The following is a 25793-nucleotide window of genomic DNA, read 5'->3' on the forward strand; positions in this document are numbered from 1 at the left end:
ACCCCGGCCACGCTGACCTGGAGATGCGCGGTACCTTCCCAGCCCGGACGCGAGGTCAAGGTGGCCTACGTCGCCTTCGGGCTGGAAGGGAATAGGATCCTTGTCATTTTCCTGGTTTCCATAAAAACAGCCTTGGAGCCAGGTAGGGTGGTGCAGGCTTGAAATCAGTCCCAGCGCTTGGAGGCCGAGGCAGGAGGATCTCGTAGAGCCTGGGGCCAGCCTGGGCTCCATAGTGAGACCTGGCTCAGAAACTGCAAGTGAGCCTTTTTATGGCGGTAAGACCGAGTTAGCCAATCAGCTGTAACGTTCATCTCTTATCGCTGATAATAATTCGTGCGGATCCCGGAGCCTTTATAAAATTGTTCTCGGGGACAACGGAAACCACTCGGAATCTGCGGCCCGGACAGCGACCGCGTGGAGCGCACGGTGTCGCCAGGTGTCCCGCGTGGGCACGCAGTGGCGGCTGCACAAGGGTGCTGTGCTGACCTCCTTTCGAATATCCCCTTTCCGTGTGCACGAGTGGACAGAGACAGGAGGTCACAGGCGTTTCCGCGTCGCCCCGTGCGGCACTGGTGCTGGGGCTGACGCCCGCGGGAGCGGCCTCTGAAGTCTGACAGAAAGCGGGTGACTGCGGACAAGGGCGCTGGGCGCAGCAGGCAGCAGCTGAGTTTGTAAATCTTTTTTCCAGTCACTTCTCCAAGGTCCCACCTGTGAGCTTTTTTAAAAATTACGATTGGTTTGGTTTTTATTATTATTATTTTTTGAGGCAGGTTCTTACTATTCAGTCCAGGCTGGCCTCAAATTCGCAGCGATCCTCCTGCCTCAGCCTCTCAGGTGCTAGGATTACCGGCCCGTGTCACCGCACCTGGCCATTTTTTTTTTTTTTTAATTTTAATTTTTGGTAGAACTGTTGCAGTACATCGAGATCGCACTCGTCCAGGGGGAGCCAGGGCACGTGCAGAACACATCTGATTCTTTCTCTGTGTCCCCACTGCCCTCCATGTCTCGGTCCTCTTCCCATGTGCAGATCTCCCGATTCCTTTAGCCGTCCTTTATTTCTGCCCTCCGCGTGTCTCGCTCGCGGGGCAAAGCCTGCGCATCCGCTTTCCCGCATCTGTCCAGAGAGCTGCCGCTCCGCGCAGTTCCGCGCGCCGCCACCAGATGGCAGCGGCCCCTCCTGGGAGCAGCGCTTCTTGGCCTTGGATGCTCCCGGTGCGCGGGGCTCAGGAAGTTCTGGGAAAGGATCCCGTGCAGTGCGGGGCCGAAAGGGAGCCTTCCTGACTCGGGAAACTGAAGCCTGCTGAGCCTGGTGGCGCACGCCTGTAACCCCAGCCTCGGGAGGCTGAGGCAGGAGGATCACTGTGAGTTCTAGGCCAGCCTGGGCTACATAGCAAGACCTTGTCTCCAAATGCTAAAATAATAATAATGTAATGATAATCTGATAATAGTGCTAGTACTTTAGATATATGATATATAAACAGGCATATCCAAAAGGGGGCACCATCTGCGAACATTTACAGTTAGGGGCTGTAGAATGAGAAAGGGTTTTAGGAGCGGGCAGTCAAAGATAGCTCTGCAGGTCACATGTCGGTGCCCGATCGCAAGTGCTGAGCGGCGTGTCCTTATCTTTGCTGTTTTTTTGAGACGGGCCCACTATGTAACCCAGGCTGGCCTCAAACTCGCAGCGACCCTCCTGCCTCAGCCTCCTAGGATTATAGGTGTGTACCACCAGGCCCAGCTCTGCATGTCCTTTTCACCAGCGAGCAGTGAGACAGAGTCGCAGCCCGAGAGTGCAAGGCCTGGCTGCTCACCTAGCTGCGGCAGCCCCACTGGCTTGGAGCCTCCTCCTCCAGCGCTGTGGCGCTCCTGTCCCGGTCCGCGGTTCTCCTGCTGTCTCCGGCGAAGTCGCCGGGCTCAGCGCTTCTCCACTCAATTCCTGCCATCTCCAGCTGCTTTCCTACGCCGCTGCTCGCATCAGTCCGCGCGCGCAGTTGGACACCGCACAGGACCCCCTCTCTCCCGCCAGCACTTCCCCGCAGCCTCGGCTGCCACGCCCGAGGTGACAGTCTGTCCCCTCAGTAACAACGCGCGTCCCCGGGGGACACGCGAGCGCCGCTTTCCACAGTCACAGCCGCTTTCACCAATGTCATCGTTTCTGTGCATCGTCCTTCTCCGCCTTCTGCCTGCAGTGTGGTTTGATCTCACTGATCTGGAGAAATCAGTCATTGAAAACTGGGCGAGGAAGCATCAGAGTGCTTAGTAATTTTGGAATATTGACCCACAAAGCCGCCCGAGGTGCCTCTCTGAGAAGTAGAAATGAAGCCTGGCGTAGGGGTGCACGCCTATAATCCTAGCTACTGCGTGGCTGAGGCAGGAGGATCGCTGTGAGTTCCAGGCCAGCCTGGGGTACAAAGTGAGACCTTGTCTCAAAACAAAGGACACAAAGGAAGGACCGCAGTGACCCTTTCCTCATCCCTCACGGCCCCACGGGGGGCTGCGGAGCTGTGGGCGGGGAGAGCAGTTGCCGGGAGCGGCTTACGTTCCCTCCCGGCGGGCTGCCCGGGGCAGCCTCGGGTCTTCCTTCCCAAGCCCGCTCCGCGGCCCTGAGCCCTGACACCCTTGCCCTCGAACCCAGGCCCTGGGTCTCCATCCCGGCGGCAGGAGCAGCGGGGGCTGGGAACCTGCAGGCGCCGCCCTTCTGTAGGCCGCGGCTTCATCTTCTGCGTCTGTGCCAAAGTTCGCGTTGTTTACAGTGGGTGTGTTTTTTAATGGTGGGTGAGGAGATGGAAATATAATAAATAGTAGGTTTTTCCTGAAAATAGAATGACAAATATAGGACCAGCTTTAGAAAATGGACAAGATTTGGTTGAAAAGACTTTCTTTTAATGAGTGAACACTCTAGCTTTTGGTACAGAATTTAAATATTAGTTAACTTCAGTCAGATAATTCCAGTAACTTTGTGAAACTAAATATGTGTGCAATAAGAAATATATAGTGTGGGATTTTTTTTTGTCCTTTTTGAGACAAGGTCTCGCTAGGCAGTTCAGACTGGCCTTGAGCTCACTTTGTAGCCCAGGCTGGTCTTGAACTCACAAAGATCCTCCTGCCTCAGCCTCCTGAGTGCTGGGCTCCACCATGCCCAGCTTTTGTTTTGTATTTTGAGAAAGGATCACATTATATAGCTCAGGCTGGCCTTGAACTTGTTTATGCCGGCCTCAAACTACTGGTGATCCTCCTGCCTCAGCCTCCCAAGTGCTAGGATTACAGTGTGTACCACCAAGGTCTACTAAAACTTTTTCTTTAAGGCCTTGGATATTTTGGCTCTTCTTAGTTGAGTTCTCCCTGTGAAACAAACAGAAACTTTGTGTGTGTGCGTGCATGCATGTGTGTGCATGTGTGGTGTGTGTGTGTGTGTGTGTGTGTGTGTGTGCGTGGTGCGTGTCTGAGTTGTGTGCTCCAGGGAAGCCAGAGAAAGAAGCAAATGAGAGAAAGCTTTTAAGTCCGGTCTTTAGAAATTGGAGTCTTGTTCTCTTCAGAGACCAGATCTGAGCTGATAGAGTACTGTTGCTCTGACGGTCTAGGATTATCTGTCACTGTTTATTCTAAGTATAAAAACCAACTATGCACAAAATTACTGACACTGCTCAATTCGAAGATTAAGACATGAAGCGGTGGGCAAAAGACAAATTAATTACATGTTTAAAGTTATTCAAGGAACAGAGCAACAGTTTATGGGAACCCATCCCAGAAGTTAAAAATGAACTCTGAATTTGTGGAAAGTGCTAGCTTCTCCTTCCCAAGTGTTGGGGTCGGCTTGCCCTGAGCGTTCCCCTTTGGGGGGCCGGGGTGGTGCTTTTTGACACAGGGTCTTGAGATGCGGTTCGTTGTGACCTTGAATTCACTCTGCAGCCCCGGCTGGCCTCAAGCTTGCGGGGATCCTTCTGTGACCCTGGGTATCCTTTATTCCTGCTTTTACATTGTGTCTTTAAACGTTTCCACTATAAAATGTGAATGCATACTTTTCCCCAGTTCCAAAAATTTCCCTTTTTTTTTTTTTTTTGTCTTTTTGAGACAGGGTCTCACTCTACAGTTCAGGCTGGTCTTGAGCTCACTTTGTAGCCCAGCTTGGCCTTGAACTCGCAATGATCCTCCTGCCTCAGCCTCCCCAGTGCTAGGATAACAAGTGTGCGCCACCATGCCCGGCCAAAAATTTATTTCTAATGCACCAAAATGCATAAACGCTCATGTTAACCACAGGCTTCCCAGTCACGGAGGCCTGGAGGGGAAAGGGCGGGGGCGGGCTTGAAGGCGGACTTTTCTTTCCGTCTCGTCAAGCCTTTGCGGTTGCCCTTTGCGTGCGTCCGGGGGACACGGGGCGTTGGGATTCTGTGTGCAGAACCCGGAATGCTCATTCTTTCGGCCCTGCTGTGATGTGTGGGCCTCATGGTCAGGAGTTCGAGCCTGAAACTAGATTGACCCCACGATTGAAAACAGCGCTGTATGTGAGGAGGAATGTGAGGAGGAAGCGGCCCGACTCCGGGGACTGGCCGTGCGGTAGGGGCCCTGCGGACCCTGGCTGGGCAGTGACCTTGTTTTTCCACAGGTCCAAGAACAGTTTGTCCTGTGGAGGCGGCACCCACGGCTACGACAACAACTTTAAGAGCATGGAGGTAACAAACTGCTGGTATTTTTTAATTTTTTGAGACAGGGTCCTGCTGAGTAGGCCAGGCTGGCCTTGAACTCATGGCAGTCCTTCCTGCCTCAGCCTCTGGAGTGCTGGGCTCACACCCAGCCTGTGAAACTGCTGATTTGAAAACAGATGCTCGCTGAGTAACATGATGAGCAGTGTCTACGTCTCTTGATCATGTGTGAAGAAAACAGGTGTCTCTGCCGTTAGGAAATGCGCTGAAGGGTGCGACAGGAAAGCAGCAGAGGAAGTGGTGGAGGAGACAGAGCTGGAGGAGATGCAAAGCAAAGTGCAGTAAGGCCCTGGGCTGCCTGCGGGTGCTGGGTGTCACGTGGTGCCGCCGGGCTGGCTGGAGAAGGTGAGGGAGGAAACCTCGCAGATCCCAGGGGCCAAGGGTCCCGGGAGAGACCTGGGTGGCTGTGTGGGCCCTGTGTGCGGGCGCCTGACGCGTGCTGTGAGCCGTCAGGAGGCAGCCTGGAGCTACAGCTGCGGTCTGTAGGGGGCAGCCCTGAGTCTTTGGAAGTATTTTTATTATTGGTGCATTTCAGGTATACACACTGATCACACTCATCACAGGGAACTGGTGAGCACACGACCTAGCTCATTTCCTCTTTTTTCCCATCCCCCTCCCCTCCCTTCAGCCCCTCTTCCGCTCCTTATTTACAGAGCTTTGTTCCCATTTTCTCCTCTTACTTTTTTTTTACTGTCCTTTCTTCTCCTTTCCCCTCCCCCTCTCTAGTTCCCCCTTCTCCCTTGAACATTTTCTTCCTGTTTCCCAGTATCTGTGATACATTTGGTCCTGATTTACACTTTCGGTCTCTCACACCACAGAAACAATGTGGTATTTAAGTGTGGGTCTGATTTCTTTCACTTAAGAGTGTGGTCTCTTTCTTTCACTTAAGAGTGTGGCCTCCATTTACCTAGTAATGTCTCGAGCTGATCCTTCTTTGTGGCAGACCCCTGCCACAGTACAAATAAAACCGTATCTTCTTTATCCATTCATTCGTGGATGGGCATTGGGGGTGGTGCCGGGATTTAGCTAGTACAAACTGTGCTGCTATAAACATAAGTGTGCATACATCACCGTGGTGTGATGCTTTGAATTCTTTTGGGAAGATACCAAGAAGGGGAATAGCTGGGTCAAATGGAACCTTTAGTCCTAGTTTACTGAGGAACCTCCACACTGATGTCCTCAGTGGTTGCACCAGTCTGCACTCCCACCAACAGTGGAGAAGGGTTCCTTTTTCCCACAGCCCCGCCAGCATTTGTTATTGGTTGATTTCTTGATCATAGCTATTTTTCCTGGAGTGAGATTGAATCTCAGTGTTGTTCTAATTTGCATCTCTTGAATGACCAGTGATGTTGAACATTTTCATATATTTATTTTCCATTTGTACTTCCTCTGAGAAGCATTTATTCATCTCAGATGCCCATTTTTGCATTCAGTCTTTAAATTTGGGGGTTCCGATTGTTTTTGTTCTTTATATGTTCTAGATATCAGTCCTCTGTCTGAGGAACAGCTGGCAAAAATTGTTTCCCACACTGTGGGTCCTCTCTTCACTCTGTTGGTAGTTTCTTTTGCTGCACAAAGGTTTTTAATATGATGAGATCCCAGGTGTTGATCCTTTGTGATATTTCCTGTGTGATTGGGTTTTGTTCATAAAGTCTTTGCCTACACCAATGTCTTCAAGGGTTTTACTTACTGTATCTTCTGTCAGATTTAGTATTTCTGTTTTAATATTTAGATCTTTGATCCATTGTAATTTTAGTTTAGTGCATGATGAGAGGTATGTCTAGTTTTAATCTTTGGCATGTAGAAAGCCAGTTTTCCCAGCACCTTTTATTAAAGAGGCTATCTTTTTTCCATTAAAGATATTTGGCTCCTAGGGGCTGGGGATTTAGCTCAGTGGCAAAGTGCCTGCCTCGCAAGCTCAAGGTCATGAGTTTGGTTCCCGGTACCGGAGAAAAACCAAAAAAAAAAAAAAGATATTTGGCTCCTTTATCAAAGATAAGGTGGTTGAGTATGTTTGGAATTCTTTCTGCATCTTCTGATGTTTTCCACTGATCCTCAGGTCTGTTTGTTTTTTTTTTCTAGTACCATGCTGTTTTTACCATAGTAGCTTTGTAGTATAATTTTAAGTCAGGGATTGTGATGCTCCCTGACTTGCCTTTGCTCCTCAGAATTGCCTTTGCTATTCTAGTTCTCTTCTGATTCCAAATGAATTTTAGGATTGTTTTCTCTAATTTTGTGAGATATGCTATTAGTGTTTTGATTGGGATTGCATTAAATCTGTATAACAATTTTGTAAGTATGGCCATTTTCACTATATTGGTCCTTCCTACCCCAGAACAAGGGATGTCTTTCCATTTTCTGATATCCTCTTCAATCTCCTTTTTCAGAGTCCTGTAGTTTTCAATGTAGAGGTCTTTTACTTTTTTCATTAGATTGACTCCTAGGTATTTCATTTTTTGGCTGCTATTATTAAAGGTGTTGTTTCCCCAATTTCTCTCTCAGTGAGTTTGTTATCTGTATACAGAAAGTCTATTGATTTTTGAGTGTTGAGTTTGTATACAGCTATGCTACTGAATTTAGTTACTAAATCTAGAAGTCTTGCTGAGCATGGTAGCACATGCCTGTAATCCCAGCACTTGGGAGGCTGAGGCAGGAGGACTGCTGGTTATTTGTGACAGTAGGGTATTAAGTTCTTCCACAACAGTTGTATTAGCACCTATTTAATTTTCCTGTCTGTTAATATTTGTTTTATATGGCTGGGTGTGCTGGTATTTGGTGCATATATATTTATGATTGTTATCTCTTCCTCTTGGATTGTTCCCTCTTTGTCTCTCTTAACATGTCGGCTTGAAATCCATGTTGTCTGCAAACAAAATAGCTATCCTTGCTTTTTTCTGGGTTTCTGTCCCCTGGAGTATTGTTTTCTTTCCTAGAACTTTTAGTCTATGAATTTCTTTTGGAATTAAATGTGTTTCTTGTATGCAGCATATTGTTGGATCTTGCTTCTTCTTTTTTTTTTTTTTTTTCTTTTTTGGTACTGAGAATAGAACTTAGGACATTGCACTTGACAGATTTTGCTTCTTGATCCGTTCTGCCAGTCTATTTCTCCTCACTGGTGAATTGAGACCATTAACATTGATGATTATAACTAGTGTGTACTGACTTTTTCTTGTCATGTTATTTTCCTGTTGTTGGTCCCCCACCCCCTATTTAATTACTTGCCTAGTGTGGTGGATTCATTCTTTTGGGGTTCATGGAATTATAGTCCTTGTTGTCTCCTTCTTTGGACTTTAAAACATTTTGGAATACTGGTTTTGAAGATAGAAATTTATTTTGGTGGTTTTTTTTGTCATGGAAGTATCTCATTTCTCCATCAATTTTAAAGATAATTTTGCAGGATATATCAGTCTGGAGTGGAGTTTATTTTCTTTTAGGGCTTGCAATTTGTCACTTCTAGCTCTTCTTGACTTGAGGGTTTGTGTTGAGAAGTCTACTGTGATTCTGATGGACTTTCCTTTATATTTGTGTCTTTGCTCTTACAGTTTTTAATATTTTGTTTTTGTGTTGAATTTATGGAATGTTGACTTTTTATGTGCCTTGGTGTAGATGTTTTTGATTCTGGCTAATTGGAGTTTTATATACCTCATTTATCTGTATGTCAAATTCTTTTTTCTTGCTTGGGAAGTTTTCTCACACTAGAACAGATTTTTTTTATGTCATTTCCATGATCTCCTGGCTTTTCATTTATTCCTGTCAATCTTATGCTATTCTTCTTTGCATCACTTAGCAGCTGTTGGATAGATATTTCGTGATCCCTTGCTACTTTCAAGAAATTTTTCTTTATATGATCACTAATTGCAATTCTGTCTTCTATATCTGGTATTCTGTCCTCACATTGGCTCACTCTGCTGCACATAGTTCCAATGGAAGTTTTAATCTCCTGGATATCTGTTTGAATCTGTTTCATGGATTCCATTTCTTTCCTATGCTGGGTGAGGCTGTCTCAGAGAGGCTGTTTCTCTGTTGCTCACCATTACCCTATCTTCCAGGATCTCCTTGGAAACTATTTAAAACTCATGGAATTAGCCAAGCATGGTGGCGCATGCCTATAATCCCAGCACTTGGGAGGCTGAGGCAGGAGGATCATTGCTAGGTCAAGACTAGCCTGGGCTGCAAAGTGAGCTCAAGGCCAGCTGGAACTGCATAGTGAGACCCTGTCTCAAAAAAAACCTCATGGAATTACATGAGATCCTTAGGGTTGGAGTATGGGTAAAGATCAAGTACTGAATGTGGATGCTTCTATTTGGAGATGTTGAGAAGAAAAGGAGTTATTGGGAAACAGCTAGATATAGAGGCTATGGCAAGAAAGAATAAAAACCAGGAGTTTGAGAAGAAGGAAAATATACAGAGAAGCCCATGAGCAAAATGCCCAGGTGCTGCCTCTGGCACTGCTTTCTGCTTCCTGAAATCTGATTGTCTTATCTAGTTCCACTTATCACACACACACATGCACACACACACGTGAACACATATGTGCAACACACACTCCTTCCCTCATAGCAGAGTGTGTATTAGGCCCTTTGTGAACACGCTGCCCCTTCACATTGTCATTGTGGGTTAGATCCTTTTGTAAATATTTGAAGATTCTCTGGAAACACATTTTTCTATTAATTAGAGTGCTACACGACAGTTAAATTCATGACTGCTGGAAAAACCTGTGCCTCCAATTCATTACTGATTATCTCACAGAAAAAAATTTATAGGAGCCTGTTTAGTAAAAAAGCATGCTTATCTATGTTTGATACTTTCTTTCCACTTATTATCATCTTAAATAATTAGGCTTATTACAAGTAATATAAAGTGAGCATTAACTGAATATAAATCAAAATACTCAGGTCTCGGCCAGGTGTGGTACCATATGCCTGTAATCCCAGATCTCAGGAGGCTGCAGGGGCATTGTCATGAGTTCGAGGCCAATCTGGGCTATGTAGTAAGTTTAGAACCCTATGTAGTGAGACACTGTCTCAAAACGACAGCAACAAAAAACTTGGGTCGCTTTATCCAATATTGTATGACACGTCTTTGAACACTGAAACGAACAGTATAGAAAGGGCAGGTGGTGCTCTTCAAAGACTCGCTGGTGTGTTCTGTCCAGATGAGGTAGAATGGTGCTGGTGTGAACTGTCTACTCTTCTATGTCCCCCCTAGAAAACGAAGCAGCTAGAGATAAAATAAACGCATCATGGATTATGTTTGACTGGCATTGGGACATCACAGGAGAAAAGATTTAAAACTCATTTTCACATCTGAAGAGAAATCCTTATGCTGGGCATGGTGGCACATGCCTCTAATCCCAGCACTTGGGAGGCTGAAGCAGGAGGATCACTGTGAGTCTGAGGCTAGCCTGGGCTACAAAGTGTGTTCAAGGCCAGCCTGACCTATACAGTGAAATTCTGTCTCAAAAAGACAAAAAACAAAACAAAACGAAACAAAGCCTTATAAAGGTCTAAGGTACTGATAGGAGAGTTGTCACAGGGGACAACTTCTACACTTGTCTCCTCTACACTAAGCTGGTGGTGTAGATATCTTTGAGTAATAATATGACCATTTTCTCCTAGGCTATCTTTTTGGCACATGGATCCAGTTTTAAAGAGAAAATGGAAATTGAACCATTTGAAAATATTGAACTCTATAATTTAATGTGTGGTAAGTATAGATGAATACATTCTTAGGCAAAGGTCAATAATTTTCAAAAGAGTGAATTCTTTTTGCTCTGCTAAGAGTGACAAACTTTAGATTTTAGGAAGCTAAGCTTTTCTATTCATAACTATATGATAGTTAAATTTAAGAAAATTTAGAAAAACAAACTAAAACTTCCAACTTTTCAAGCTAGGATAAACATGGCTCAAAATGCAAGATTTTTTATTTGTTTATTTGCTTTTCGAGATGGGATCTTGCTGTGTAGTTGAGGGTAGGCTTGAATTCATGGCAATCTTCCTGCCTCAGCCTCCCAAGTACTGGGATTATAGGTGTGCACACCACACCTGGCAGAACCATTGTATGCTTAAACAAAGTGATCATTTAAGCAATGAAGCTTTCTTCTGGGGGAGCAGAGGAAGTTCACAGAAGTCCCTGTGGCTTGCAGTGGGGCTGTCAGAAGTAGACAGGCGGCATGTGGAGACTGTGCCCCGAAGGTCAGAGAGCTGAGTGGGTTGTGCAGTGTCTGAGTGCATTGCAGTAAAGTTTATTAAAGGAACACAAGAATAGGTGTTTTTCCCCATATCCTGCTTGAGACTTCTTTCCTTCTTTTTTTTTTTTTTTTTTTTTTTTTGAGACAGGGTCTCACTATGTAGTTCAGGTTGGTTTTGAACTTGCTTATGTAGCTCAGGCTGGCCTCGAACTCACAGCAATCCTCCTCCCTCAACCTCTTAAGTGATGGGATTATAGGCATGTGCCACCACACCCAGCTGTTGCCTTCTAATTTAAAGCTCCTTTGAACTTATTTTTTTAAATCAGATCTTCTCCGCATTCAGCCTGCACCAAACAATGGTACCCATGGTAGCCTGAACCATCTTCTGAAGGTACCTTTCTACGAGCCATCCCATCCCCAGGAAGTGGCCACATTGTCAGTCTGCGGCTTTACTGCTTTGCTGCCCACAGACACCCTGAACTGTTCCTGCCCTCAGCTGCAAAATGTGAGTATCAACTTTACAAGAACATAAAGATGCAAGCGAGTTTCTTGGCAGAGAGCTGGCACTCAGGTTTGTGTCCTGGCTTGGATACGTATAGAGGCATGGTTTGTCTAAACTTTATCTGGATGTGGAGATTATAATGCCTACCCTGTAAGATAAGTGCATGAATGTGCTTTGTACACTGGGAAATATGGTTTGGGAAGGAATTGTTCATTCCACTGTGGGCTAATTGTCCTTAACAATTTAAAGTATTAATGTTGGAGCTCACTTTGCTTTCCCTCATAATCTAATCATCTCACCCTTTAAAAAGCAGACAGATGGTCATGCGTGGCTATTTAGAGCCACCATAACTGGAGGGCAAAGAGATTGGAACTTGGTGTGGGATGGGAAAGCGCTTTGGGTTCTCCTGGGTAGTGGTGGAGAATCACTATCCGGCATCTCTGTTTGACGAACAGCAGACCCTGAGCAGATCTTTCTAGTACATCAGGCCCTACGCTGAGTTCAGAAGCAGGACGTCAGATCCCAGGACACTCTGAACAAAGCCTAGTTCCAGCGGGAGGATCCCTAGGGCAAACGTCAGAACAGGAGCTCAGAAATACAGGGGGCAGCTGCACCATGAGAATCAGAGCACCCGGGAGGTTTTAGGGTTTCAGAATGAAATTGGAGCTCAGTTATCAGAAGATGATGAAGCTAGGCTGAGTGTCAGGTACATTTGATGCCAAGTTGAACAGGGGGTTATAGAGCTAAATTAACACCTGCTGCTTGGGAAGGATTGGCAGTGGCTTTACACTCTTTAATCCTCAGAATAACATTATACCCAGGTGTAAAGAAAATATTCAACCGAAAGACATTTTAAGGGACAAAAATATAATAAAACTTCCCAAAATGGTGAATCCATAGCAAAGGTCAGAGTAGGGATGTGAGGTTCCTTCTTGTGTTCCACATAACTCCCACGGCTTCCTGCCTACTGCTCCATAGCCTCAGTGGTGCTGCTATTAAATAATAATAAGTAAAATAAACCAGGCCTTTTATTTCACTTTTAAGAGGCAGAAGGGGACTCAGAGAAATTAGTTAAGTTGCCCACGGTCAGAGAAGCTTGGTCTATCTGACTGCAAACTCAGGTTTCTTCTCAGTAAAGAAAGCCTCTCCCCAGTGAGAGTGTGGTGCTGGAAACAGTGCCTTCATCACTTGGAACCTGGATGGACAGCAGATTCTCAGCTCCTGCCTTGGGTTTACTCAACTAGCCTCTGCACTTTTACAAACACTGGGAAGCACTGAGATAGAGCCTTCCGAATGTGTCACTTTCCCACACTTGAAACGAACTATCTGACGCCTCTAACTTGAGGAGAAGTTTATTGGCTTCACAGCTTCAGTGGGCTCAGTCCATGGTTGTTGTTCCAAGGCAGAAATAGTGTAACGGGAGAGCGTAAGTGAGGAGCTCTCATGCCATGGTGTACAGGAAGCAGGAAGCAAGGATGGGAGGAAGGGACAAGAATACGGACTTCCAGATCACACCCCCAGTAACCCACCTCCTTGAGAGTCCTACACATTTAGCTACTCAACTCATCTTTGGATGAATCCACTGATGAATATAGCACCCCCATGGTCCAATCACCTTCTAAAACATATGTTGCAGGGAACATTTAGATATAAACCATAACATTCTACCCCTGGCCTGCATGGGTCCATCTCATCTCATTATGCAAAATGCATTTAGTCCATATCTAAGAATCACCAAAGGGCCAGGGATATAGCTCAGCAGCACAGCACCTACCTGCAAGGTTGTAAGTTTGATTCCTGGTACCAAACAAAACAAAACAAAAGAAAAAATCGCCAAAGTCTTAATTCTGATTTTTCTAACCTCTGACCAGAATCTCCCATCAATCTCTGCTTACTTTTCTTACAGCATTCTAAGGCTTCTTTAGCCACCATCTGCAAAGCTTTCCAGATTTCTCTCAGAAACCATTTTTAAAGGCTTCTGAACCACATGATCAGCTATAGTCACAGGAACAACCCATTCCTGGTACCAATTTTCTGTAGGAGTCACTTTCCTAGGACAAAATACTCAACACCAACAATTTAAAGGAGGAGAGGACTCTCGGGTCACAGTTGCATTGGGTTCAGCCCACGGTCGGTAGTCTCCAAGGTAGAAATGCACGGCGAAAGTCCATGATGGAAGAGAACTGGTCTTGCCATGGCAAGAAACAGAGAAGAGGAGTTGAGAACAAGAATACACCCTTCCAGATCATGACTTGAGTGACCCACACCTCCAGCCAAGCCCCACCTCCTGTTGGCACATGTAGCTCCTGACCTCATCAATGGATGCATGCCCTGATGAGCATAGCACCCCACAAGCCAGTCACCTTCCAAACACGCGAGACGTTAGGGAACATTTTCAGTTTAAACATAACACGATCCTAACTAAGGTATGATTCTAGCTGCGGTCAGAATGTTTTGCCTTATTATTAATTCTGTCTTTGCAAGCCCCTATACCAAAGAAGGATGAGGGGAGCAGCACCATTTCTATATTTCTGAGAAGTGACAGAATAAAAATTTAAACCCAGATTAGTCTGGTTTCTTTGTTCAGATCTAAAAGTTTGCCTGGATCCTCAGAAGAGACTTTGGACTCGGGCTTTTCAGCAGTGCTGGAGCTATTAAGGCTGTTGTGGGGCTGAGGAGATAACTTAGTAGCACAGTGCCTGCCTGGCAAGTGCAAGGTCCTGGGTATGAAAAAATAAAAGAATAAGAAGACTTCTGTGACTCTTGTAGTGAAACACTTCGTGGGATTACTGCAGAAATAATCTTAATTACGCATTAATATGTATTATTACTTTGACTTTCTCCCCTTCTCCTCCTTATTATCTTACAGAATACTCAACTAGAGCGTGTGAATCAGATGCTAAATCTCACCCAAGAAGAAAGTAAGTCAGTAGAAAATATGTTGTTTGATATTTAGAACTCCTATGAGACAACCTTGCCCTTTGGGGGTTTTCTAAAATAAGCTCACAGAGGCTCTTGAACTTGAAGATTTCATTGCCAATGCACTAGAGGAAAAATCCCAGAGCTCTAATAACAAGGAAGAGGGAGCATGAAGGGAGCTCCAGCCGTGATACATGATGGCATGATGGATCCTCTGAAATGGCTGTGCCCCTCCACACTCCTGGATTTCCTTTCCAAGATGTAACAGAGCAGACTACCTGGGTGTGAACTCAGTCTACACTGCTGCTTTCTGGCTGTCCGTCCGGGGGGCAAGCCAGGCAGCCTTGTTGTCCCGCAGGCTTCTTATCTACTGGAATAATTATACCCACTTCAGGTAGTTGCAAAGATTAAAAAGTTAACCCATGGACAGAATTTACAGCAGTCCCTGTCTCGTAGCAATTTTAGATTTTCCTGTTACTTCTTAAATTTGCTCAGATTAAACTCACTGTGCCTCTGTTTCATCAGTTATAAAATAGGAATACGGTTTCCCTTGGTGTCCTTGGAAGATTTGGTCCCAAGATCCCTGGAAAAAACCAAAATCTGAGGATGCTCATGTCCCCTGTATAAAATGCTGTAGTTCTTTTTTGCTTGTTTGTTTTTTGTTTTTTGCTTTTTTCCTGGTACCAGGGATCAAACTCATGACCTTGCGCTTACTGGGCAGGCGCTGTGCTCCTGAGCTAAATCCCCAGCCCCTCTGTAGTTCTTATATATATATATATCTCATGTACATGTTCCCATAAACTTTAAATTATCTTTCTGTTCCTCCTACAGGTACAATATAAAATATGTATAGATATGTTTCTAACCTGTAGTTAGTTGAATCCATATAATAGTATACAAGTAAAAATAAATATAAGAAAACATGGTCGTCATCTGTTCAGGCTGCTATAACCAAACACCATAAACAGGGTGACTTATAAATGACAGAAGGTGATTTCTCACAGTTCTGGAGGCTGAAAAGTCTAAGATCAAGTTCTAGTAGACTCAGTGTCTGGCCAGGGCCTGCTTCCTCGTGGATGACCTTTTCCCTCTACCCTCACATGACAGAAGGGACTTGGCATCTCGCTGGGGCCTTCTTTTTTTTTTTTTTTTTTTCCGGTACCGGGAATTGAACTCACAACCTTGTGCTTGCCAGGCAGGCGCTGTGCCACTGAGCTAAATCCCCAGCCCCACCCTGGGGCCTTCTTTCCTAATGAGGCACTAATCCTACTGATGGAGACTCCACTTTAGGACCTAAATTACCTCCCAGAGACTCACATCCGAATGCCATTGAATTGCAGTTTTACGGATGCAGCCTGCTTTCAGGAGGACTACGACGCTCAGACCATAGTAGACATCATTTTTATTAGGTGCCAGCATCTTCCTGTGGTGATTGCTAGTGTACGTCATCTTTGGCATGAAATATGCCCTGCTGATCTCTAAGGCTTTATCTCTTCAGATACACCTGTGAGCTCTTGAACACAGGGAGCCAAAAAGAGCAGGCTTCAGGTCTTCGCTGAGCCCCTGGCTTGGCCATCTTACTCACCTGGGTTCAGTTTTGTCATCAGTACGACTAGGTACAACACCTGCCTCACAGCACTGTGTGAGACTTAAAACAGGTTAAGCATGTTGACTGTCCGTCAGAGCTCCTGACAGTATAAGTCATCCAAGGGTGGTGATCTCTGCATCCAGAAGCACTTGCTCATTTCACGAGTATTTTTTATTTCATGTTATTCTGATTTTAGTAACAGCGACAACAAGAGCCAATCTGCCATTTGGGAAGCCCAGGGTCTTACAGGAGAACCAGGACCACTGTCTCCTGTACCACAGAGAGTACATCAGCGGGTTTGGGAAGGCACTGACGATGCCCCTGTGGAGCTCATACACGGTCCCCAAGCCGGTAAGCCCCCGCGTCCGTGGGTCCTGGCAAGCTGGGCAAAAATCTGTGCTTCTTCCAGATGCTCAGGCTTGAATTTTGTTTGGCTGCAGAGATCACAGTGCGAATTGGCTTGCCTGTGGCTTATAAGAGAATGTTCCTGGTGTTACATGAAGGTTTTTATATGTGCCTTGTGGGTGCAAAACAGGAATACATTGTGCTTTGCCTAGAAAAATTAAAAAGGTTTTATAGGCCAATTTGCCAGTTGGGAAGCAAGTAGAAAAGAACGGTTCAAACAGAAGCAACAGGAAGTTCAGGGGCACCCTTGTGGGTATTCCTCAAGGATGTGGTGGATGTCTCATCCTCAAGGATGTCACTAGGTTATAAACGGCTTTCTACTTGTTTATTACTTAAATGTTTCACTACCTGCTGTGTGCTGTGGAAGGCTCATAACCCTTCCCTGAAGGACCCGGCACTAAATTGGGCTGTTTTACAAATGTCACAGTCTCTCCAGATCGAGCTTGAGAACCCACTCACTTAACTCCTCTTCTCCCTTTTCTGGCAAACTCCCTCTCCCTCAATGGCGCCAGGACAATTAGGTATTCATCAAGAAAAAGATACTGGATCCCTACCTCACACTGTACACTAAATTTAATTGCTGATACATTTATAGGCCTGTTTATGAATGGCAGATCCTTGTTTTCCTTTGTGCACAGCACTATGACCTTAGAATAGAGAATGATTTCTGAGAACAAAAGAACAACAGCTAACAGAGGAAACGGATTTGAATACATTAGCATTAATATATGATAATTATGCAGGGGTAATATATCTGCATTGCATATAAGAAACAAGCAATGAATATCCTGAATGGTAATTAGGGCCCAGAATAGGTAGTAAATTTCTACCAAGAAAGAGGAGAATGACAAGGGCCTTAGTTAACAAATGGTCAAAAGATGTGAATCAAATACTACATCCTCATTAGCAATCAGGAAAACGGAAACTAAAGTTTCAAGTGCCACAAGCCAGTCCAAACACCACTCCGGGGATGGGGGTCTTCTTACGTATGCCCGGCACATTCGGCTGCCCTACAGCTTGCTGGATGGAATTCACAGAATGGAATTAATCCCAGTTAATTGTTCTTTTAAAAACCTTTTAAAGACCAAGCTGTGCTGCCAACCAGAAGGGTAAATAAGTAGTCAGGAAGCTGTTTTGGTGAGAAAAATCATAATATTTTAGATCCAGAGACTGATGACAAACTCTAGCTTTTACTGCTCTTGTTACGGGTCCTGATGCTTTGATGGAAAGGAAGTAATTGGTTGTATCCGGTTTATCTTCCCTGCTTGTTCCAATTCAAGAACTTTGGAGGAAAATAAGCATATTTTCCCACTACCAAGTAAAGCTGTGTGTGTTCCGAATGGCAGCTCTGCTGTGCACAACGGTTCAATTGTGGTCAGTGGTAAAAGCACTAATGTTACTTGTTGCCCAATCTGGGCAAATATTGTACAGTGTCCTGGGTTTGTATGTGCGGCTGCTGGCAACATTTCTTTTCTTAATATATACTTTGTCTCAATGTTCAGTTGTTTCTGATTTACCTCAACCTTCCTTACACTAATTTCTATTTTGTTTTTGGAAAGGGAGCATATTCAAGGTCAGCCCCCTTATTCAAGTCTCTGTTTGCAAAGTCCAGACAGATACTTGGGATTGTGTGGAGTTAAAGGGAAAGTTTATGTTTTTAAATATTCTCCTCTGCTGTCTTGCGTTCCTGAATTTCTACGAGCTTTGGCAGAAACCAAAGCCAGAGAGATTTATAAGTGGGTTTGGACTCCAAGTCTGGTACAATTCTTCTTTGTGATTGTTTAAAAACTGGCTTCTTTGTTACCAACAGGCCCCGCCCTTTCTCTCCTCCCCAGAACTACATGTCTCTTTCTGCCTTCCCCACAGCAGGATGGAATTCTAGCAATTTTCTGCTTTCTAATTCAGAAATTACCCCGTTCATGTGTTGTGGTCCAAGAAAATTACATAGAAGGATATTTTGAGATTCACATAAAAATATTGTAAATCAGCTCTGTGTTTGAGAAGTCAGACTTGAAATAAGCACATTTGGGGGCATGGGTCCGGTTGGTCTGTGCCTTTAAGTTTTATAGAGTTTTTGTTCTGCTGAGGGTTCAGTGAGTTTTCTGATTCCTGTTGTTATGTCAGAAGAGTTCTGGGGAAGGAGCTGCGACTTGAAATCACGGCTCTGCAGCTACAGCTTCAAAACCGTACCGGCCTGCTCAGGAGAAAGATGTGAATGAGTTTTTCAGTTGCTGGATGGAAAACTGAAAATAAAAGCAAGATTATAATTCTTTAGAATAGATACTTCATACGTTTAATATAAAATCAAAGGACTTTTTCAGAAGAAAAAAGTAACATACTTTGAAAAATGCTTCCCTATACATAATATACACGTAATTGTATATATGAGACATATGTATGTATTTCCCGCATCACTGAATCACTGAATTTAGGGGGTGTTGTGATGGGGTCTTGCTGTGTAGCCCAGGCTGGCCTCGAGCTCACAGTGATGCTCCAGCCTCAGCCTCCCGAGTGCTGGGATTGCAGGTGTGCGCCACCGCGCCCGGCCGCCATGGTTTTCAGCATGGCGCGCCTGCTCTGTTGTGTCCTGTGTTGTTTACTGCAGTTGTCTCTCTGGTTTAAACTCTAGCAAGTAAACACTCTGTCTGACCTTCTCTACGGACTTTCAACCTCTCCTCTTGTTTCCCGTCCCATGTACACTCTCTGTCCTTCGAAGATGCCGGTTCTACTCTTTTGAGCCTCCCTCGTAGGAATCCAGTCCTCTGTGCTTTGCCCAGTCTCTGGCTCTTGGTGGCCGGTGTTTGCTGCTCTGTGCAGTCAGATTACTGTTTGCTCATCTGCGTTCCAACTTCAGAGTGTTTCTTTTCATCTCTTATGTATCTTCATTATTACTATTGCTTTTGTGGGATTTTAGAAAGGACCAAAGATAAAGGTATGTGTTTGGTCACGTGGAGAAGTATACTTCATTACTGTGAGTTAAAGTTTTGCAGCTGGATCCCTGTAGTAAGTCAGGGCACACAGACACTGCTTGGTTCTCCCTGGGCTTCCTTTATCTGAAGCTCCCACTGATTTTAGACCTCAGCTTGCTGCTCACCTGCCTGTAAGTACAGCAGAGAACACACATTGCTCTATGCTTTGTCCACTGATCTAGTAAACCTGAGACAACATAGGTAATTGTTGCTTTCAGCATGGTGGAGTGTATAAAGGAAAGACAATCTAGTTTAATTTAATTTATTTCGTAATATACTGTTTGTGCTGATGCACACCTATAATCCCAGCACTCAGGAGGCTGAGGCAGGATGATTGCCATGAGTTCAAGGCCAGCCTGGGCTACACAGTGAGCTCAAGGTCAGCCTGAATTGCATAGTGACCCTTTCTCAAAACACCAGACCAAAAAAAAAAAAAGACCAAACCAAGTAAAACAAAAATCTGCTATGATCAATAAAAGGCATATAAATCAAAATCGCTGGAAAAAAATTAACCAAGTAACCATAATGTTCACTTACCCTTGATTATATAATCAAAATGTGGTAGCCACATAACACAGAATTACCTTAGATGCGGAGGCTAGGCAGCACATTTATAGGATGTTCCAGGTGAGTAAGTTATTCACCTTTATAAATAGGGTTACAAAGAAAGTTATTTAAAAATTCCTCTATTTTGTAATGAATGAAGCGGAGCTATGAATTTATTCAAATAGAAACATAAGTATGGTTAGACAACAGCAGCTTTTTGGAATTAATCTGAGGCTGATTACAAATTTTTACGCAGCTAAACATTAACACAGCAGGCTCACATCCACATTTGTAAAAGAAATGTAGATTTCCTTCTCATATTTTATTCTCCCCTGTTGTTTGCATGCACAGCCTAGATCTGCACCTGAGAGTTAGGTCCTGGGACGGCTTCAGTAGCCCCATTGTCCTCCCATTCTCCTCTGAGGTTTGATTTTGCATTCTTGCGGTACTCCTTGCCAATCCTGTTTCTCTCTCACACACACACCCCACGGCCCCTAACTGCAAGGGGATCACAGGAGAAAGCGTTACTGAACACACCCACTTCCACTGCTGTGTAGACCTGATTCACTAAGAAAATAGGAAGAGGTCGAAAGAAAAACACTCCCGGGAAGTTGCGCACATATAAGCGGGGTGAGCCGCAGCTGTGGGTGTAATTATTTTCTTTCCCTGCTCTCTCTCCACAGGGAGACACATCGCCTCTTCCGCCCACTCTCCCAGACTGTCTGCGGGCTGATGTCAGGGTTGCTCCCTCCGAGAGCCAAAACTGTTCCCTCTATTTAACAGACAACACTATCACCCACGGCTTCCTCTACCCTCCGGGTGAGTAGAGCTCCTTGTAGAGCATCCGTGGAAGGCCCGCAGCAGCTGGCCGTGGGCCCGGCCTTGGACACGTCCTCGCCTCTGAGCGACCTGAGGGCTGAGGCAGCTCCTGGAGCTCCCAGGCTGGGGGCTCCCTGAGGCCCACGGTGCTGCCTGGGAACCCCCAGAAGTGCCAGGCTGGCCCAGATATTTAGAGAGCTTGTAGGCTTCAGTTTAATTTTAATGCTGAAGAGTCTGTAGAGAGCAACACAGACAGCACAAAACTCTTTTTTTGGCTACTGCCCAGCCGAGGGTCTGCGCTGAAAACAAGCTGCTAGCGTGAATGGCAGCCGGGCTGGAGTCCAGGCCCAGGGTTCTGGCCGTGTGTTGCAGCTCCGACCTGGCGATGAAGCAGCCAGGGCAACGGCAGGGGGCTTGGTTTTATAGGAAAGGATCTCTCTTGGGAACACACAAAAGCCAGAACAAAATTCCTGAAACTCAAATCTCTTCCTTGTTTAACAGGAAATGTTTTTTATAAGATTTTCAATAAATTCAGCTTTTGGGAATGGATTTACTCTTGATATATGGCTTTTTTTTTTCTTTGTCCTTTTGAGACAGGGTCTCACTGTATAATTCAGGCTGGCCTTGAGCTCACTTTATAGCCCAGGCTGGTCTCAGACTCACAATGATCCCCCTGCCTCAGCCTCCCAAGTGCGTGCGCCACCACACCTGGCCAAAGATAGTCAATGTAGAGATTTATAATTTAGAGATTCTGAGATTTATAGTGGGAAAAGGCCCCCAGGTGTGGTGGCACATACCTGTAATCCCAGACCCTGTCTCAAAAAGACAAAAAAAAAAAAAAAGATAGAGTATCAATTCTAAATCCCTGATGCAGAATCAGGGTCAGTAAACTAATGTGCTTCATTTAAGTGTCTAGATATAATTGGGGATCCCAAACTTAAGCATGTGGTAGGGTAGAGCTTCAAGCATTGCAATATTTTATCAGTAAAATTTCTAAATCAGCATGTAAACTTTTAGGCACTAAGCTATGAGACAGGAGTTGATACTTATGTTTACAATGACTAGGAATTGCAATTAATAACTACACAACTTGCCTCAAAATATTAAGAATAAAATGAAACTTCCTTTTAATTTCCCTTTCTAAATTCTATTTACTAGAAATGGAAATGAGCAGGGAATTCTTATTTTTTGTCTGCAGTGGAAGTATTTGGTTGCCCGTCCATCCTTCAGGGCTTAGTTTAGAAACTGGAATAATCTTACTGGGGTCTGAGTACAGATATTCCTCATTTAACGACCTGCCGGTCAACAACTGTTTGGACTTAAATCGTTCCGTTTGGACTTACGACCTGCTGCTCAGAGTTACAAACCATCTTTCATTACTTCCTCTCTTTTCTTGGGTACAGTTCTGTGCATCTTGTTTGTTGTTTGTTTCTTTGTTTGACACAAGATCTCACTATGTAGTTTAGGCTTTCCTTGAACTCTCTATGGAGCCCAGGCTGGCCTTGACCTCATGGCAATCCTCTTGCCTAGGCCTCCCAAGTGCTGGGATTACAGGCATGCGCCACCACTCCTGGTGCATCTTGTCCAGAGAGCCTCCATGTCTGTTTTTAGTATCGTTCAGTACTGTGTTTTCTGCTGATTGTAACGTATAGTACTGTAGTTTTGTGTTCTGCTATACATTACAGTACTGCATGTAAGAGTTATGCAAATAAAAGCAAGTTATCAAGTTGGGGTTTCCTTTGGCCATTTCTTTGTTTTAAATATTGTGATATATATATACTATATGCAATTCCTCATGCAGTGACCAGTTCATTTAACAAACTATCTGCAGGAATGGAACCCAGCTTTTAAATGAGGAGTGTCTGTACTGTGAGCACTATGTAAAATTGTGATTCTCCTTGTCCTTTGGTGCCTACCCATTGCCCTCTCATGTAAGTGTTAGGTAGGGTACCTAAGTCGAGCTTAAACATAAATGTTGCTTCGTATAAGTGGAATCATACGGTATTTGTCTATGACTGGCTTATTTCACTTAGCATCATGCCTTCAAAGTTCATCCATACTGTTTAGTACTGACTAATCCAAAATAGTCCAATTAATAACATCAGAGAGTGAAATGGTGGTTTCCAGGGTTGGGGGCTGGGTAGACAATGGCAAGTTGTTATCACTGGGCCGTGCCAGAGGCTGGGTTTCCACAGTGGCAGTGTTAAGAGACTGTGGGACCTTTAAGAGGCGGGGCTTAGTGGGAGGTGATTAGGTCACTGGCTGCTGACCCTGGAAGAGACTGATGCTGGTGTCTGGGAGTGAGTGAATTCTTACAAGAGTGAGTCCTTATGAAAGGAGCATGACTGACCCCTCCCCAGGTCTCTGGCTGCCTGTCTCTCCATGTGAGTTCTTCTGCAAGAGACCATTTCTCTTTGTTTAGCTCCATCTTGGGACCAGAGGCCAAACAGCTGGGGCTGTGTGACTCTTGCACTGTGAGGCTCCAACCCCGCGAGCTGAATAACCTCTTTTCTTTGTAACTACCCAGCCTCAAGTATTTCATTAGAGCAAATGAAATAGTCTATACCTAGAGTCAAGAGTACAGTTTTCTACACTTAAAAAATTTGTTACACAGGTAGACTTTGTGCTGCATTCTTACCAAAATAAAAGCTTTAAAAAATATTATAATAGCACAGTTGCTTAACACTCACTGTGCTAGGTGATGTTTCCACTGGCAGTCTTCCTTGAGTAAAAGCCTATTTTCTTAAGAAAATGTTGATTTGGAAGTTATTTATAATAACAAATAACATTATTTTGTGCACAGTCAGTAACTATCCATACATATATGGCCTTACATTTATTTCTTAGGGCTGCTGTAGTAAATTAACACAAGTTGTTTACTTAAAATAGCAGAAACACATTCTCTCACAATTCTGGAAGGTGGGAAATCTGAAATCCAGATGTTGTCCATTTGGTGGTACACGCCTACAATTCCAGCACTCGGGAGGCTGAGGCAGGAGGATTGCTGTGAGTGCAAGGCCAGCCTGAACTACAGAACAAGATTCCATCTGAAGGAATGGAAGCCATCAATCAGTCAGTCAGTCGAGGTGTTGACACGGCTGAGGTGTCTCTGGAAGCTCTAGTGGGGAATCATTCCTCCCCTCTTCCGGCTGCCCGTGGCTCTGGGCACAGCTTGGTCTATGTGATTACCGTCATCTCTGCATTCATCATCACAGAATGTTCTCCCTCTGCGCCTTCGCAAATCTCCCTCTCTGTGTGGGGACACCAGTTATTTGGTTTAGAACTCACTCGAAGTCCATGACAACCGGGGGTGGTGGCTCATGCCTATAATCCCAGCACTCGGGAGGCTGAGGCAGGAGGATCTTTGCTGGTTTGAGACCAGTCTGGGCTACAAAGTGAGCCCAAGGCCAGTCTGAACTGCATAGTGAAACCCTGTGTCAAAAAGACAAAAATAAATAAATCCACCACAAACTCATACAGATTCTGAGCTGTGTCTGCAGAGACTCCATTTCTAAACAAGGTTACAGTCACAGATATGAAGGCCTGAACACATCTTGGGAGGTGCAAAGTTCAACCCACCACGAGTGTCCGTGTGTAAAGCGGCCCGCACTGTCACTGGTCTCTCTTGAAAGAACCCAGCGTTTCTGCGATTTGACCATTATTAAACTTACATCCGCAGGTAATAGGATAGATATGTCAGATAACATATTTTCTTACCTATATTTAATAAAATGTGTTTGTTTTGCAGCGAACAGTAGAACTGCTGATGGCCAATATGATGCTTTAATTACAAGTAATTTGGTCCCTATGTATGAAGAATTCAAAAGTAAGTATTTATTCATCTTAAATTCCCTGTGACTCCTTGAGTTTCCAAACATTTTGCTGCTGTTTGTTACTGAGGTTGAGTCAGTTTGTTCCGATGTTTTCAATATTCAAGTGGGTACTGAAGGCTTCCTGGCACAGTTTCTCTTCGGCTTCAAACCTGAGTGATCCATTGCTAGAATCCTGATAATTTTTAACTCTTATTGATGATGAGCCATTCCCAAAACTAAAATGTACCGGCATTCATCACAAGCGAATGCAAGGTGAATGTCTGTCCGCAGAATGCAATCTGATGAGGCTGCACGTGTGTCCTGGCTGTCCTCAGCATTTCTTGTCCCCTGGGCAGCTCAGCTGTAGGAGGGAATCTGGGCATATTCTTACCTGTAATTTGAAGATGGAACTTATAGCAACAAAATTAGTTAATTAGTTATGGGTCTTTTTAGACTGGATCTCACTATATAGTCCAGGCTGGTCTTGAACTCACTATGTAGTCCAGGCTGGGCTGCAATTTGCAGTGATGCTCCTGCCTCAGCCTCCTGATTGCTGGGATTGCAAGTGTGCACCACCACACTTGGCTAATGGCTCTTAACTTTTGTTGCGTGGACTGCTTATAGAATTACCCAATCATGACTGGTAACTACTGAAGTAGAATTTGATGCTATTAAATGTACCTGTCTATAATAGAAAATATTTCCATGTTCACCAGAGGCAGGTACCTTTAACACCTTATTCTTTTATTTTTAGAAATGTGGGACTACTTCCACAGTGTTCTTCTTGTAAGATATGCAGCAGAGAGAAACGGCGTAAATGTGGTCAGTGGACCAATATTTGATTATAATTATGATGGCCATTTTGATTCTCCGAGTGAAATTACAGAGTAAGTAATCTGGTGTTTGGATTTAGCAACAGGATATGCTAAGGGGAAATCACAATATTTTAAATATGAACTCTGTGTACCTGTTACATAACCTATTGATATTCAGATGTTATTGTTGACTATTTCCAATGCAGTCTATCTAAATATCTAGATAGATAACGTACTGTATGGAAAAATTTTAAACTAATGGACCAAAAAATTTCCATGCAAAGCTTAGCAAAACTTTGCTTTGGAAAATTTCTAAACTAATGAGTAAAGATAAAATGAGATTTTTTTATTAAGGTTAAGGAGATTGGGAGCTTTCAGTGTATCATCAATAAATATAGAAGCAGGCCAATAATAAATAAAAAAACAGTACATCAAGGCGAAGTTTATCTTAGTAAATGTCATGAGGCTGGAGAGCTGTGGACATATCTCCCAAGAGAAAGTGTAAGATTTCATGTAGAAAATGAATCC

The 25793-nt window shown here is 44.4% G+C and overlaps 1 protein-coding gene across 2 annotated transcripts in view; it reads left to right on the plus strand.

Annotated features, from left to right (window-relative positions):
- Enpp3 (ectonucleotide pyrophosphatase/phosphodiesterase 3) overlaps positions 1 to 25793 on the plus strand; it is a 74043-nt gene that overhangs the window by 43176 nt on the left and 5074 nt on the right. For both annotated transcript variants that reach the window (XM_005389205.2, XM_005389206.2), the window contains 8 exons: positions 4604 to 4670; positions 10319 to 10406; positions 11217 to 11395; positions 14262 to 14313; positions 16096 to 16250; positions 20503 to 20638; positions 24387 to 24464; positions 25205 to 25337. In XM_005389205.2, coding sequence (XP_005389262.1) covers positions 4604 to 4670; positions 10319 to 10406; positions 11217 to 11395; positions 14262 to 14313; positions 16096 to 16250; positions 20503 to 20638; positions 24387 to 24464; positions 25205 to 25337 — 888 coding nt within the window. The remainder of the gene's footprint in view (positions 1 to 4603; positions 4671 to 10318; positions 10407 to 11216; positions 11396 to 14261; positions 14314 to 16095; positions 16251 to 20502; positions 20639 to 24386; positions 24465 to 25204; positions 25338 to 25793) is intronic.

Source organism: Chinchilla lanigera, unplaced genomic scaffold (genome assembly GCF_000276665.1).
Source record: "Chinchilla lanigera isolate Chin_1 unplaced genomic scaffold, ChiLan1.0 scaffold00035, whole genome shotgun sequence".
Lineage (NCBI taxonomy): Eukaryota > Metazoa > Chordata > Mammalia > Rodentia > Chinchillidae > Chinchilla > Chinchilla lanigera.